This window comes from Ambystoma mexicanum, chromosome 2p, assembly GCF_040938575.1.
Source record: "Ambystoma mexicanum isolate Mex_15411 chromosome 2p, UKY_AmexF1_1, whole genome shotgun sequence".
NCBI classification, from domain to species: Eukaryota; Metazoa; Chordata; class Amphibia; order Caudata; family Ambystomatidae; genus Ambystoma; species Ambystoma mexicanum.
In genome coordinates, this window is record NC_090923.1 from 445,366,370 (window position 1) to 445,383,207 (window position 16,838).

The 16,838-nt window shown below is 46.5% G+C and overlaps 1 protein-coding gene across 3 annotated transcripts in view; it reads right to left on the minus strand.

Annotated features, from left to right (window-relative positions):
• EOGT (EGF domain specific O-linked N-acetylglucosamine transferase) overlaps positions 1 to 16,838 on the minus strand; it is a 728,283-nt gene that overhangs the window by 461,216 nt on the left and 250,229 nt on the right. For 2 of the 3 annotated variants that reach the window (XM_069643797.1, XM_069643798.1), the window contains exon 3: positions 11,426 to 11,526. The exons of the other annotated variant lie outside the window; for it this stretch is intronic. In XM_069643797.1, the coding sequence (XP_069499898.1) occupies positions 11,426 to 11,526 (101 nt within the window). The remainder of the gene's footprint in view (positions 1 to 11,425; positions 11,527 to 16,838) is intronic. 3 annotated transcript variants of the gene reach the window in all.

Below are 16,838 nucleotides of genomic sequence, written 5' to 3' on the forward strand. Positions count from 1 at the left end.
GGACCTGGGGCACTTGAGATTAGAATGGGAAACAGAGATGGGAGCCCTGATGGAAGATGGATGTGGGAACGTGCTTTGGGATATCATAAGAAGGTGTCGAGAAATGCCAGGTTCAAACAAATACAGTTATATATAACGCATAGGGCATACATGACCCCTCTGAGAATATCAAAGTTCCGAAATGTTGGGCGCCAGGCGTGCCCTAAGTGTGACGAGGAGAATGCCGACATGATGCACATGTTCTGGGCGTGCCCGGTAATTGAATGCTACTGAAGTGAAGTGGCACAGAAACTAGCGGGGAAGGGGGTCACGCTCATAATAGACTCAGCCTGGGCCTGCTTGCTGGGAGGGTATCCCAGAGCGCGAAAGCTCAAACATGTGGGGAAATTGAAATATTTGGCATATGTGCTCGCGAAACGAAGGATTGCCATGGGATGGAAGTAGTGTCATAAGCCGCGAGTGGAGGTCTGGTGGAAGGACCTACAAAAATGGGCAGAGGCTGAAACAGTGGTGTGGCAAGAGGCTAGTAATACGAGGGGGGGGGATGAAGAAATGGGTTCCCTCATGGCATGGAAATTATTGATAGCTGAAATGTTTGGAGCAGTGTCGGCTCCAGCTGAATCTGAGGGCAGCGATACCCTGACACACGGAACAGATACTGAATGTGAAGAACAAACCTCATAAGGTTGGCCATGCACCCAACACTCTATGCCCTGGCCACAACCACTGCAGCATATCACACCCATAGAGTAAAACATTTCAACTATGGCCTATGGAAACTTTTAATGTCCGCGGACATTACCAGTGTTCTCAGAACACATTCAATTTGCCAGCGAACCATACGGACAGCGTCTTCAGGACACCCCCTGCGAACATTTCAGGACACCGAGACAGTTCTTAGAACACTTTCAACTTGCCATCGAACAATACGGACAGCGTCTTCAGGACACCCCCTACGAACATTTCAGGACAACGCGAGAGTTCTTAGAACACTTTCAACTTGACAACGAACAATATGGACAGCGTCCTCAGAACACCCCCATTTTGTTTATTTGCGAACATTTCAGGACACCCCGAGTGTTCTTAGAACAGTTTCAGCTTGCTTGCGAACAAAACGGACACATATTGAGTCCTCAGAACACCCCCCATTCAGTTTATTTAAAACATTTCAGAACACCCGTGATGTCCGCAGACAAATCGAACACAAAAAGAACGTCTACCACATAAAAAAGCACAACATTTAACCCATCTCATACCCTTCCATCCTCCCCAAACAATCCTACACACCAACACACTCTACTAAATACACATTTTGAACAAACTTTCACTGCGCTGTCCGCGGACGTCCGCGAATGCAAGATGGCAGGTGCTACCGAAAATCTGACGCGCTTCACACCGTCCAATCAGCGAACATGTTGCATGTCCGCGGACATCACGCAAGCCGCTTGGCCAATCAGGACACTGTCCGCGGAGCGAACAGGGAAGTGTGTCCGCGGACCGAACACAGATATCAGTAATTTTTTTTTACCTACTTTTTGGTCATTTAAAAAAAAAAACTACTGGACGGATTTTCACCAAATTTGCAAAAGCACGCTTTCAGGACCAAGCCGCTGCTCCTGGTCCAAATTTGGTGAAAATCTGTCCAGCGGTTTGGGCTGTAGGCACGAGCAAAACATTTTTCCCATTCAGTCTATGGGAAAAAAAAAGTTTTGGGACCCCCCTATAACTTTGCCCCCCCTGGACGAATCCTCACCAAACTCTGCAAAAAGATTCAGAGTGGGCCATATACTTTCCTTGCAAAGTTTGGTAAGGATTCGTCCAGGGGGAACGAAGTTATAAGCCGCGCAAAAAGTGTTCTTCCTATGGAAACAGCAACTTAACCATAACTACATGGCCACTACTGTGGCCAGGTAATATATATCACAATGCATTACTTACCGTAAAAGCATTTCTGATGGTTGTATCTGCTTAGATTCACATGCTGTGCATAGGTCCGACATCCAGTGGTCACTGCGGAGTATTGCATTTTGTTTTTCGTAGTCGAAAAGGGGACGTCGACAAGGCGTGTCTGTAACACTATCCCTATAGTGACGTGCAGTGTACCCACAATCCCTCACGCGTCGAGGTCCCTCTGTTTGTATTTTTTGAGGGAGCCTTCTAGACGTGAGTGAGTACAGAAAAGAGAGAGATATAAAAGGATGTCTATGTTTCTTTCATCCGAGCGGGGAGGAAGGGTGGGCGCATGTGAATCTAAGCAGATACAACCATCAGAAATGCTTTTACGGTAAGTAATGCATTGTCTTCTGATGTTTGTTAATCTGCTTAGAATCACATGCTGTGCATAGACTAGCGAGCAGTACCCGGAGTTGGAGGTGGGTTGTGAGAAGGAACAGTAGAGAAAAGGTGTCTTAATACTGCTTGTCCCACCTGGGAATCAGCTCTAGAGTGGGCATCTAGACAGTAATGTTTTGTAAAGGTGTGTACAGAACTCCAGGTTGCCGCTTTGCAGATGGACTCAAGGGGAACATTTGCAATGAAAGCTATAAAAGGGTAGTTCTCTCTTAGCAAGAGTATAACAGAGAGTGATGCATTGAACAAACCATCTAGATATAGTGGACTTTGATACTGCATCTCCTTCTCTTCCTGCTGCCACTGAGACAAAGAACTGATTAGTCTTTCTCAGTGGTCTAGTTCTTTCCATATAAAACATGACAGCTCTGCGCACATCAAGTGTATGCAGGCTCTTTTCTCCTAGATTTGAGGGATTTTGAAAGAACGTTGGTAGTTCTATTGACTGGTTGACACGGAATTTCGAGATGAATTTCGGTGCAAACCTTGGGTGTATGTGTAGAACCACCTTATCTCTGTGAACCCTTACAAAGGGGTCTAGAACAGAAAGAGCCTGTAGTTCACTTACTCTCCTAATGGAGGTGATAGCTATTAGAAAAGCAGTCTTAAGAGTGAGGTCTTTAAGAGGTGCCTTGTGCATGGGTTCAAAGGGTGAACCCATGAGCCTGGTGAGTACCACCATTTAGGTCCCAGCCGGGAGCTGGGTTTGCTATTGGAGGGTGTATCCTTTTTACCCCTTCCATGAAGGCCTTGATCACTGGGACTTTCCACCATGACACTAAGTTGGGAAGTGGTGTATGCAGAAAGTGCCACTAGGTGGACTTTAATAGAATTGAATACTAGACCTGAGTCCAACAAATGGGTCAGGTACAGAACAATTTGTGTGGGAGAGCAGTCAACGGGGTTGATGCTTCTTCCTCTACACCAGATGACAAATCTCTTCCATTTGCTAGAATAAAAGTGACGAGTGTTAGGTTTTCTAGCTTCCCTGAGGATGTCCATGCACCTTTGTGGCAGTTGCAAATGTCCAAATTCTATGACCTCAGGAGCCAGGCTGCTAAGTTCAAGGTTTGAGGGCATGGATGCAGAGTCCTGCCCTTGTCCTGTGACAGCATGTTGTACGGGCATGGCAGTTTCACTGGTGGAGACAGAGACATCTCCATCAGATGAGCGAAACATGGTTGCCGGGCCCACATAGGGGCCACTAGTATCATGGTGGCTTGTTCCAGGTGCATCTTGTGCACAATCTTGTTGAGAAGGGGAGTCGGGGGGGGGGAAAGCGTAAACAAATTTCCCGGACCATAGAATCGATAGACCGTTCCCCTTGGACTGGTTCTGAGGGTACCTGGAGGCGTAATCTAGGCATTGTGATTTCTCCAGAGTTGCGAACCGGTCTATCTCTGGGAAACCCCACTGTGTGAAGACGTCGAAGACGATGTCTTCGTGTAACCGGCATTCGTTCTCTGCGGGCAGGGGGAAATCTCTGCTGAGTTCGTCTGCTAGCAGATTGAGTTCCCCTGGTACATGTTGTGACAGTAGGAACATGTTGTGTTTGAGAGCCCACTTCCAGATGTTCGGGGACAGCTTGGACAGTCCTGGAGAGTGGGTTCCCCCTTGCTTGTTGAGGTAGTACATGGCTGTGGTGCTGTCCGTGAGGACCATCACCGTCTTTCCTTGTAGGTGTTCCTGGAAGGCTTTCAGTGCCTTGAACACCGCCAGTAACTCCAGTAGATTTATGTGCTTGGATGCTACGCTCGGAGTCCACACTCCGTGGGCGGTCTGATGGGATAGGTGAGCCCCCATACTGTGAGGGATGCGTCTGTGGTTAGAGTGGCTTCCACTGCGGGTGTGGCAAAAGGTTTCCCTAGTAGCAGGTTTTCCTTTGTCCACCACAGTAGCGAGAGAACCAAGGCCTGTGAGACCACCACTAGATCGTCCCATTGTCCGCTGGCCTGACACCACTGGCTGTTGAGACACTCTTGCATTGGACGCATGCGCAGGCGCGCGTGAGGTACCAAATAAATACATGACGCCATCATTCCAAGCAAGCGCATTGCTTTGCATACCGTCACCTCTCGACCTGCCACATATTGGGGGATCTGAAACAGCATGTTTTGGACCCTCTCGTTGGAGGGGAAGACAAGGCCGTCCTTTGTTCGAATTAGAGCCCCTAGGAATTGTTTGATCTGGCTGGGGTCTAAGCTGGACTTCTTCTCGTTGATGGAGAAGCCCAGTTGGAACAAAAGGTCTACAGTCTTTTGGGTATTGGAGAAGCATGTTTCGTAAGAATCCCCTGTTATGAGCCAATCGTCGAGGTAAGGGTATACTGGGATGGACAACCTGCGCAGATGGGCTGCTGCCACTGCCAGTACCTTCGTGAATACCCTTGGTGCTGATCCTATCCCGAAGGGTAGCACTCTGAACTGGTAGTGTTTGTTCTCTATCATGAATCTGAGGTATTTTCTGTGCGCTGGCATCATTAAAATATGAAAGTATGCATCTTTCATGTCCAGTGTTGTCATGTAATCCCCTTGTGATAGCAAGGGGATTACTTCCCGTAAGGTTACCATGCAAAACTTTTGGGGTTTCACAAATTTGTTCGCTGGGCGCAGATCTAATACAGGACGCATGGTTAGGTCCGTTTTGGGTACAAGGAAGTACACTGAATAAATACCTTCCGTTACCTGAGATAGAGGCACGACCTCTATAGCTCCTTTTTCCAGTAGCTGTTCCACCTCCTGTAGAAGGATGGCGAGGTGTTCTGGTGTCATGCGTCGTCCCCGTGGGGGTCTGTACGTTGGGGAACTGTTGAATTCTATACAGTAGCCGCGGGCTATGGTTGATAGTACCCAACGGTCTGATGTTATTCCCTCCCATGCTGGAAGAAACTATGTTAACCGGCCCCCGACCGGTGATGCATGGGAGGGGACCCGAATCTTCGGGTCATTTGCTGTTATTGGCCTGGGAGCCTCTAGGGGTAGAGGCCCGACCTCTCCCCTTGCCAAGGCGTTGGCCTCTCTGATTGGCCACTATTGCCCTGGTTAGAGGACCAGTTGTTGGCAGAGTATTGTTGTTGTTGATTCTGCTGCTGGCGTTGGCCACGAAAAAGGCGCTTATTGCCATAACCGCGTCTGTTAGGTGGCCTAGAAATCTGGTCAAGGGTCTTGATTGTGTCAAACTCCTTTTTAGCATTTTCTAGAGCCTCATCAACTGCCTTACCAAAGAGATTGGTATCCTCTATAGGTTTGTTGATCAGGAAAGCCCGAGTTTCAGGTTTAAACCCTGAATTGCGCAGCCAGACATGGCGTTTGAGGGGAATCCCTTGGACTAGGGAACGGCCAGCAGTCTCTGCAGCATCTAAAGTGTTTTTAACGATGCTTTGGTTCACTAGTGTCCCTTCCGTGATTGTGGCCAGAAGGCGTGTACGCAGGGGTTCTGGTGCTTCTTCAGCGTTGCTACGTAGCTTGCTCCACTGTGCGTCTGCGTAGCTTGCTAGTAAAGAGTTATTATTAGCGATCCTTGCTGAGAAAGCGGCGGAAGCTGTGATTCTCTTCCCCAGGGCATACAGCTTTTTCCCCTCCTTGTCTGGAGGTGCCTCACTGGTGGACAGTGGCACCCCTGCCCTCTTCCTTGTATTTGTTACTACAAGGGAGTCTGGTACGGAGTGGCCCCTGACGTATAAAGGGTCAGAAGGAGATGGGCTGAAGAGTTTTTCTATTCGAGGGTTGACCCCTCTGACCAATGCAGGAGTGGATAGAGAAGGGGTGATTCTTCTTTTCACTGAGGCAAGGAGTGGAATGGTTTGACCGACAGGGGGCTTCTCCTTAATTACTTTTTCCACGAAGTCAATGTCCGGAGAGGTCTCCCCTGTGTCTAATTCAAAATGCGCTCCTGCTTTGCGCAACAGTGCATTAAACTTAGGCTGGTCATCTATAGAAGATGTGTTCCTAATAGGCAAGTCTTTGCGAGGAGATAGGGTTATGGCATCAGGGTCAGAGTACGCTGATGGGGACTGCCAGGGGTGTGAGGTAACTACCTCTAGTTCTTCTCCGAAGCCCCCTGCACCTGTATCTAGATCTTCTTGAAACCCCTCCTCCTCTAGGTTTGGTTCTTCCTCTACACCCAAAAACTCCTCTTCAGTGAGGTCATACACATTTAATTTGTCATGCGAAGGATTAAACAACCTAGGAAATTTGACCCTGGGGTCCTTCCCTTGGTCTTTTGGGTGTTGGTGGGTTTTGGGTTTCCATAAACCTTTCCATCTTCTCCATGCAGAAATGGAGTCTCTCCAGAGTTTCATGGGGTACCCCTGAGTAGTCTAGGGGGGGGGGGGGGATAGGGGAATTAGTGTTTTCTGCCTGGAAACGCTTTGACCTCTACCTCAACGTCGAAGAAAGGTTTCTGTCGCCTTCCGGTAGGCCAGGAGTCCCTCTAGATGAAGGGGGTAATTCCTGGCTCCCCTTCGGCTTTTTCGGCGTGTCTTTAGCCCTTTGCGCGGTATTCGACGTGTCTTTTGTCGTCCGCTTATGGGTATCAACGGAAACAATCCTCGCTAGGCTCTCGACAAGTAAATAGTTTCAGGTCTCGACGTTACGGGCGTTGCATGTTGTACTGCGACGGGCGCTCTTACATGGAGCGTTACGTCGGATGGTTTTGGGGGAGCGCCTTTATTTCTGGAAAGCCAAGTCGCTGGTCGCGGCTGCGTTTGCGAGTGGGGCTTTAGACTCTTACGGTCTGAGGTAGACGCCGTGGTACCCTGCGTCTCCTTCGGCGCTGATGGAATCTTCGTCTTTTACGAAGAAGAGCCGTGGGTTGTGTGCTTATGGGAGTGAGTCTTTTGTGTGTCCTTGTCGCCGGGGTGTTCATCCCCATAAGCAGGGCGTGAGCCGAGCCCGTCGGGGCCGGGGACGGACGTCGAGGAGAGCGAGCGCTCCCTCGAGAGGTTTAAGACTTCCGCAACGGAGGTCGTGTTATCACCTTCCTCGTCACTTTCGGCGACGGCAGCGGCGGGTGAGGAATCGGACTTCGACATGGCGTAGGCCGATCACCTCTTGACTCTACGTTCTTTCAGAGTTTTGGGTTTTAAAAGCTGACAAGCCGCACAGCCGTCTTCTTTATGATCGAGGGGCAAGCAACGATTACAGCGTTTATGCTTGTCCTTCCAGGTATACTTGCCCTTGCAGCGCGGGCAAAACCTAAAGGGTGTCCTCTCCATAGCTGAGGCAATAATTGGTGATAACAACCCTGAGGGAAAGGGAAGGGAAAAGGAAAGGCATTCTCGAAGAGAAACAAGATAGTTCCACCCCCACTCTCCCTACTGTATATGTTGGCCGGCGAGGCCAGGCCAATTGTTCGGCAGCGCCGAAGGATCTCCTCTGTCTCGTCTCCTCCGTCGAAGATCTTGTTCGGTGGAGAAACAGCTTTGCAGCTAAGTCGAGGGGAGGGATCTATGTGTTAATGTAATAAGTCAGGACCAAGATCCAGGAAATATGTTTTGCAATGTCTCTCAAGGAGCTCCGCGTAAAGGCGACCAAAAGCTGGGTGGAAAAAAACAATCTGAGGGACCTCGACGCGTGAGGGATTGTGGGCACACCGCACGTCACTATAGGGATAGTGTTACAGACACGCCTTGTCGACGTCCCCTTTTCGACTATGAAAAACAAAATGCAATACTCTGCAGTGACCACTGGATGTCGGACCTATGCACAGCATGTGATTCTAAGCAGATTAACAAACATCAGAAATATATATATGCAAGATGCCATGGCACAAATTCTGGAAGTTGCAACTGGGCTAAGTGCTGGCTTGGAAGTCGAAGGGGTAGGAAAAGGCTTATAATGGTCTTAAAGGTAAGGCCCATGACATTTTAATTTGGTAGCCACAAAGTAATGTTTTCTGCTCAGAAAGAAGAAAATATTTAAAAGCTTTGTTTAATTGTACAATGAAAAAATATATATATAAAGCACACATTTTCATTTTAGTGGAAAAAGAAATGGAATAGGACACAGGCTAATATGGGAATATCTTGGAAAAAAGCATTAATAAAGTAATGGAACCTATGATTATACCGTTCACGTCCTGGCGTGGTGGCGGTCATGGGCTTTAAATGACCTGCCAGCCCGAGCATTGGTAGGCCCAAGCGAAGCGAGGTCTTCAGCTCAGGCTGTGGCCTGTTAAAACCCATGTCCGCCCCCACCATACCGCTGGGGCGTGAAAGCTATTCGCACCCTGGGATTTACCGGAGTGCGGATCGTTTTCTTTTTTTTCCTTCGAGCGGGAGATAGGTCAGCGCGAGCCCAGTTCCTGTTGAAGACAAAAAAAAGAAAAAAAAAGGTCTGCCGCCATAGAAATGCAAAAGGGACTAGGTCCCTTTTCGGATGACGGCAACTTTGGAAAACATGATCCGAAATGGCCGCCGTCATCTGGAAAGGGACATCGTCCCTTTTCCACTTCAATGGCGGCAGTCAGACGGGAGGAGCACAGGGACCTGAGTGCAAGGCTCTGGTCACGCAGGTAAGTAGGGGGTGTGAGAAACCGGAGGACGTCCTCACATTTACTCAACTTGTGTCCACGTCTCAGGCGGCCAGTGAAAGGCCATTGCTTTTGGATTTCCCCCTTTTCCCTGTGAGAATCAACCTAATCCTCCCCCAGCCTTAATGGGCTATTGTACAGCAGTTCCCCCTCAATTTTCCTCATTCAACCTACTACAGTATTGGGACGAGGAAAAGGTGACTAGGAGTAGTAAACACTAGTAACCTATTTCATCACTCTAGTACCGAGACGAGGAAGCATGCCTGTGAAGGTCAGGCATGTCCCTCTAATTGTATTCAGGCAATTCTAATTGAACACTCACACCTGCAACCTGTCAAGTGGTTGCAGGTGTATAAGAAGGGAGGAAACCAGCAACACAGAGACCAACGGGGAGGCTTGTGTGGGAGAGTCCAGTTAAGGAGGCAGCCATGGTGGGACCTGCAGCAAAGCCGGGACGCCGGTAGGTGACCCAAAGGTCTTGTGGTGCCCAGCAGCTGGCAGGCCGTCAGCAAACCAGAAGTTTGCCAGCCTCCGTGGTCAGAGAACCGCAGCAGGAGGTGCGGACGAAGGAAAGGAAGAAAGTCAGCTGCCAGCACCCGCGGAAGCAGAGCAGAACAGACAGCGAGGACCAAAGATCAACATGAGAGCGAGCAGAGCTTGCGAGTGAAGGAAAGTTAGCGAGCAGAGCTGAAAGCAAGCTGCGCAACTGCCAGGAGGGAACGCAAATGACTGGTGAGTGAAGGAAGAAGGTCACTCAAGCCGGGCACTTCGGGAGGCTTGGGGGGAAAAAAGACAAGCGCTGAACAAGTGAAACCTCATACAAATTATGAAATGAACCAGAGGCCGCGGGTTGGGTGAAACTTAACGGCAAAACCAATATACATCCACATAGGAGCAAAAGCAGAAGAACCTGTGTGGGTCAAAGAACCTAAGGTTCTTGGTTGCACAACCTGTAGTGGGGTTGACCGTGTGGTCTGACAACTGTGTTTAGACCAGGAAACCTTCAATTCTGGAAGCCAAATTCATTGTTAAAGTAAACCAAGGAAGAGTAAGATGAATGAAGGGTTAGGCTTATCCAGAATTGAAGGGAAATTAATTTTGGATTTGTTTTGAACATTGAGAGACCGAGGCCAAGCAGAGGTTGGGGAAGAAAATCCTGAGACTTGATGAACTTTAATGTTGTCTTGAAATCGGAATCCTCAATACCCTTTTCTGAGGAACTTTGTTGCCTTGAACTTGGGGAAGGGAACCCCAAAGGTTTGTGGAACTGTTGTGAACTTAAGAACTATATTCCAGAGACTTTTATGGAACTTTCTTAAACTTGGGGAAGGGGAGCTGAGAAAGAAGCTAGGAGCTGGAAGAAGCTCAGAACATTTGTTTGATCACCATTACTTTTATTATTAACATCCCTACACATTGTTTAGCGTTAGTTGTGAGGGAAGGATAGGTTTTGGACACAGACTTTTAAGTTGATCTTTCGGACTGAGACTTTCCTTAGTTTTGTTCAGGTAGGGAAATCCCACATTAGCATAGGGCAGATTAGGCCATCAACCATCCTGACATTTGAGTTAATAAACCTTTTTATTTTGAACTTTGAATCTATTGTCTGTGTCTTGCTTCATGATGCCTTCACAGGGGGTGGGAAGGGGGTATCGGGTGATTTGGGAGGGTGGGGAGGCTACATGGAGAAGCTCCTTGTTGCCTCCCCACATTAGATTAAAAAAAGCAAAATAAAAGCGCCACCCGGTAAAGGGCCTAAGGTGGCTGTAATAGCAGACGGGGATTGTGTATTCTCGCCCGCTGTTCCAACCACCTGCTTGGTTGGCTCACCCTCCCTGGGTGCAAATACCATATTACTCACATTCATCCTAAGAGTACTGTGCAATGAACTGGATCATTTTACTTGAAGGCAAAGAAATGTAGACCATATTTTCACTGTGCCAATAAAAGAAAAATATGTAAACTTGTCCTGCTTCAGATAGGCCCAATTTGGCTTTAAAGCTAGTTACGGGTGTACAATGGTATGATAATAGCATCTATCATTGTAATTACTGGCATTCGACTGCTCCTTACGTTATACGATTGAATAGTATCATAAAATTATAATCACTGTACACAATAGGAATCAGATGCATTTCCTCTGATTTTTTTAATCAGGAGTTAAACATGATTATTTACAAGAAAACAAAGATCACTTGCATAACATCCAAAGACACGTCGACTGTGATTAAGGATTTGACCTAAAGTGTTAAAAAACAAACACTTTTAAACAAGGATATTTACAAGTAGTGGCAAAACCTTGTCATCCTCTGCCTCTATTTATACAACAGGTTTGAAGTAAAATGCTCAATTGGGAAAAATAAAACATTTCCCAAAGATTATACACAAGTCAGGATACCTCTGGTTCTGATAGGTTGAACACCACAATGTATTCTGTGGAGGTCTTGCTCCCAACCCAGAATTTTAACTTCTGTATTTGTTCACATGTCCTTTTTCCATGAGAGCGCAGTTTAATGTTGCAATTATTTTAATAGTATATACTTACCATCCCAGGTCCAAGTGCCTGCACACAGGGTAACTAAACCTGTATTCTGCTTTGCAGGTCTTCTCGTAACCCCAGCAAGACTTGAGCTTGTTCAGCTGATTCTATAACACAAATATTCCCAGTGAGTAGGAAGCAAATCAAAATAAGTCCCCCACAAAAAGTCCACAAAATGTCAGCATATTTCCCTTGAACTAGACAATGACACCATTTTAAATAGTAACACCAAAGTTGCATCCAACAACTTGACTACACATATACTCACAGTTGCCAATGCTGTAGCTTACGATTTAGCAAAGGCAAAAGGTAATGCACTGAAATTGAATACTTTACACTACTTTACACTACACTTGTTGTATCTAACAATTCCAACAATCGTTTCTTACTACTGATACATAAAAAATAGGTCTTTAGACAATGTATTGTTTGTTTTTTAATTGCAGCAGTAAAACACAAGCATGAAAACAAAGTGGTAAAAGAAAAAAAAAACTCCACAAACATTCCTCAAAAAAGGAACAAAACTCACCCATAAAAGCACACATATATAGCCACCAGGATGTAGTAATGTTGTCCGTGCAAGTGATCATTTCAACTACACCAACTATTGGTAATATCAAAGAAATCAAAAATGTATTTTTAAAAGAACTTACAACACAAACTACAGCATTTATTGCACTGTTTGAAATCTCACCATCTGTATTCACAAGTCCTTTACATTTTTTTTATAAAACACAGCAAATATAACACTATTAAATGCTCCCAATGTCACCACTGACACTACCTGTACCACATCCCATGAATTTGAAACACCATGCAAAACACCTAAAATAACAAATTGAAATGACCAAAAACCACAAAAAAAAAATTAAAATGTATTTCTACAGTACAAACTTCACCTATAGAAAAACAAATACAATCTTCAGTGCCTATTACTAGTTCTAGTACTGTTTTAATAATTGAAAGAGCTGTTACACAACACAAATCAAAACATACCTCACCTAAAAGTAAACATACTACTATTCCAACATTTGAAAGTCCACAAATCCACAAATACATTCCCAATTACTACTACTGGTACTATTTCAACAGTGCAAAGTACGTTCATTGAACCCAAAAAAACATCATTGTAGCACTTAGACTACTTCCATTTCTCAAATTAAAACTTCTGAAATAACAAAGTCAAACAATGACGGTCCTAATAGCAACTCCTTTAATATCAGCAAAAAAGCAACTTACAATTCCTTCCTAGTAGAATTTTAAAAAGTTAAACTAGCGCAGCCCACGACACACAAAAAGATAACTTGCCTATTATTACTATTACTCCTTTAACTTATACCTCAGAATGTTCAACACCTGCACAAATATCACAACTAAATGCTTGAAGTACTGACACTTAAGCTGTAGTATCAAAAACAAAAAGCAACACCCCAAAAATATAACTACCTCTGGAACAATTCCACTTGGCAAATTAAGATCTTGAGATTGGGACTACTTTGGAACACCTGAACCAGATGATGTGGGAATTAAAATTCTAAAGGGTTAACCCTCAAAAATATAATTTAGGGAATTCAGCACTATTACCACATATGTGAAATAAACATGAGCAAATATATTTTCGAAGTGTTTAAAGAAATCAAAATACCGAACAAACGTCAATTAAAAAACAGTTCAACTGTAGTTAGTACAACAACAAAAATGAAATACTAAAAGAAAACATTTATAATTTCTTTTATTTGTATAGCGCACAACAGCCCATAGGCATCATGGTGCTGTTACACAGGTAAGTAGACTGCTTAGTTACAATGGTACAAACAGAGTGTTCACAATATAACAACTGCAGTGAGTTGGTTATAAGAAATAATTACATTGGTGCATGACAAAGCACATGCATTGTAAACAATTCAAAGCTTGAAAGAGACATGAGTACTCATGCGGGAGGCACAGGGCGAGAGAGTAGCAGGGGTTATTTAAACAACTAAGTTTTGAGTGCTTTGCAGAATGCAAGGTGATATGGTGGCAGGTAGTTCCATTGTATGGCAGCAATGACGGGGTAGCTTGTGCCACCTGCTTGGCTCGTTTGACTCTGGGGATTAGGATTCGGTGGGAGTAGGGTGCTCTTGTGGGTCTGGATGAGCCTGTACTCGTTACTTTTGAGGAAAGGTAGGGCAGGGGCTGCATGATTAATGCACTTGTGAGTGATGGCGAGAGTTTTGAATAGGACGCGTTCTTTGATGGAGAGCCAGTCGGCTTAGCATCTGGCAGCAGATAGGTTTTCTTTTTTAGGGATGTTCTTGATTATTTGGAGTATCTTTAGGTTCTTTGCTGTAGTGCCAGCAAGGAGGACTTTGCAGTAATCCAGTCTTGAGCCCATTATTGCTCTGGCTATGGAGAGGCAATTTTCAGTGGATAAGAATTGTTTGGCTGCGTTGATCAGCTTGGTGTAGTAGGCAGCTGAGGAGGCAATGGCGTTGACTTGCTTTGACATGGAGAGTGTGGCATCGAGGTAGACTCCTAGAATTTTGACCAATGGTGAGACAGGGATCTCTTTGTTGTCGATTGTGAACGTAGTGTATTGGTTGGAGAGTTTGTTTAGGGTTTATTGGAAACCTACAAGGAGGATTGCAGTCTTATCGCTGTTGAGGCAAAGGCGGTTGGCCGACATCCAGGCCTGAAGAGTGGAGTAGACTATGTTGAGGTCTTTCGCGTCCGTTTCGTAGTTACCGGGGAGCGGAAGTAGGACTTGAGTGTCATCAGCATAGTTGATGTAAGGATGTCGAATAGGGGCTTAGTGAAAATGTTGTAGAGAGTGGGCGAGATAGTGGATGATGGCGGGAGGTGCGCAAGTCGGATCAGTAACAACTCTCATCGCTCTTCCTTGCAGGAATTATCTGATCCAGGCTGTGGCATTAGGTGAGAAGTGTGCTGATGAAGTCAGGTGGTGACAGAGAATGTGGTGCACTGGATCAAAAGCTGCTGATAGGTCCAAGAGGAGTAGTAGTGCAGGCTTCCCTGCATCCATTATGTCATCAAGTGTTGTTTTAGGTCAAGCAGAGCAGATTCTGTGCCATGACCAGGGTGGAATCCAGATTGACGTAGGCCCAGGTGTCATGATGCCTAGCCCCGGGGAGCCAGACTAAGTCCAGCCACCCCGGAAGCAGGCATTAAGTTATCCCACGCAAGCCCAACAACCCCTGCTAGGGGCTATTTGGGTGCAGTCCTGGCGTCTATGGCGCCAGGCTCACATGGAGAGTCAGTCCTGGCACCATAGGCGCCAGGCTCATAGATTAAAACTTACCTGATGCAGACCATGCTGCAAACTTATCTGATGCAGACCATGCTGCAAGAGCTCCAAGCCAAAAGAGGCTTGGAAGGGGATACTTTACCTAGGGACTGTTTTTTACTTGGTGGGGCTGGGGAGGAATACTTACCTTGGACTACTTTGGAGGCTATTTAAACCACGCCTGAAGAGCAGCACACGCTTCGCGTTATTCTGCATCCAGCAGCGTAACGCTCTTCCGTGCCTGCAAGTCTGCATCCAGTCTTCTGCCACGCCCGCCTCGAGTCTGGAGCTCCTAGAAAAAGTGAGAAAGAAGGAGAAAAGGTTAGAACAAGAGCAATACCTTTGATCCTTACCTGAATTCCCGATCCATCGCGCCTTCGAGCTGGAAGAAAGAAGTTATTTTATGCGCGTCGCCTCGCCTGCTGCAGCGCTGCACTGAACTCACCGGCCTTCGCAGCATCTTCACATTCCACCGCATCCTCCTGCATGTTCCCCCCGCACTCCGGCACCTAAGGGGAAGACAAGAACAGCAAGGTGAGCCAAGGGAATACACAGAGGCAATATTAGTTACCCCCCATAGACTTACCTCATTTTACCACCGGGGGTACTATCCCTCTTCACGGGTCGGCGCAGCTTCCACTGCATCTTAGCCGAACCACGGCCCCTAAGGGGAAACAAAAGGACAGCAAGGTGAAACAAAGGGACAAACAAGGGGAAACCTCCTCACCACAATAGACCTACCAGATTTTACCGCCGGAGGCATTATTCCCTGAGACTTCATACTTTCTCTCAGCGCCTGAATAAGGGAGAAAGCAACAGGTTACATATTGACATTATTTTATCGAACTGTGTTGGATAATACAAATCCTTACCTGAATATTACCGGTTGCCACGAGGAACTCTTCGCTAGGGTCAAGCTGCAACCTGCAAGGAATCAGACAAGAGTGAAAGTCAGACATTTGAACTCTTACGAACTACATACTTACGGCGTCTTGCCGGGAATCTCAGAGTCGATATTGTTCTGGAACTCACCAATTCCTTCGAGCCAGTGAAGCAACTGGTTATCTACGCGCCCCTGTGCTCAATGCAGGATGGAGAGCTCATCTTTCCAAACCATCAGGTGAGACTATAAGAGGGGACATCAAAGGTGATCAGTGGGGAGAACAGCGGGAGTGGGGGGGGGGGTTAACGCTCAACTCCACGGGTGGTTAATTGCCTTTCTCCATTTGCAGAAGAATATTCCTACGGGCCAAGCAAATGAAGCTAGGTGGGCCAGTCCAGTCCGTCATCTCGGCCCTACGCGTCACATTGGTGGAGACTGCAGCTGTCCAGTTCAGATTGACGCCCCTGTGAGAGCCAGGTGAGCGTAACACCAGGATATGGTTGGTTTTGAGGAAGAGTTGGACCTGAGTGTAGGCAGCTTTGTCAAGGATTTTTAACAGGAGGGGGACTGTGGTTATGTGTCTGTAGTTGTTTGGGCAGGCTGGGTCAAGCGACTGCTTTTTTAGAGGCGGTCGTACCCATGCTTCCTTAAGGCAAGAGGGGGCCAGTCCTGATGTAAAGGAGGCGCTGATAAATGCTGTGAGAAACGGGGCTAGCGTGATAGAAAAGTCTTTAATTATTGTGGCTGGGCAGTCATCACCTTTGCAGTTTGAGGTGTTTCAGGAGGGTGAGAACTTCGAGTTTGTGACAGAAGAGAGGGACGTCTTGGGCAATGGGGTAAGTGGTATGTGTGGCGAGGGTAGTTGCAGTGTGTTCTGGTTAGTTTGCATTCTGCATTGCAGAAGGTCAAGTTTACTGAGCATGGCAGTTTGGACCTTGGAGCACCATGATTTGCCTTTGGTTATGACCTGCGTGGTGGGAGCTGGTGCTTCTAGTCCCCTGAAGATGGCGAAGATCTCCTTGCTTCCAGATTTTGCATTGGTAATCCTAGTGTTGAAGGAGGCAGATTGCTTTTTTTGTATATGTATGGTAAATAATAGGTAGGGGTGGGGTAAGGTTATAAGTTCGTGTAGGGTGGTGAGGAGCATGGTGCGGGGGACTCCCCACGCATTATAAAAAAAAAGTTATAAAAGCTAAAAGTAATTTTCATTTTTCAGTCAAAAGTCTTAGGTCATTTTTTAAACTGTTTCTTCC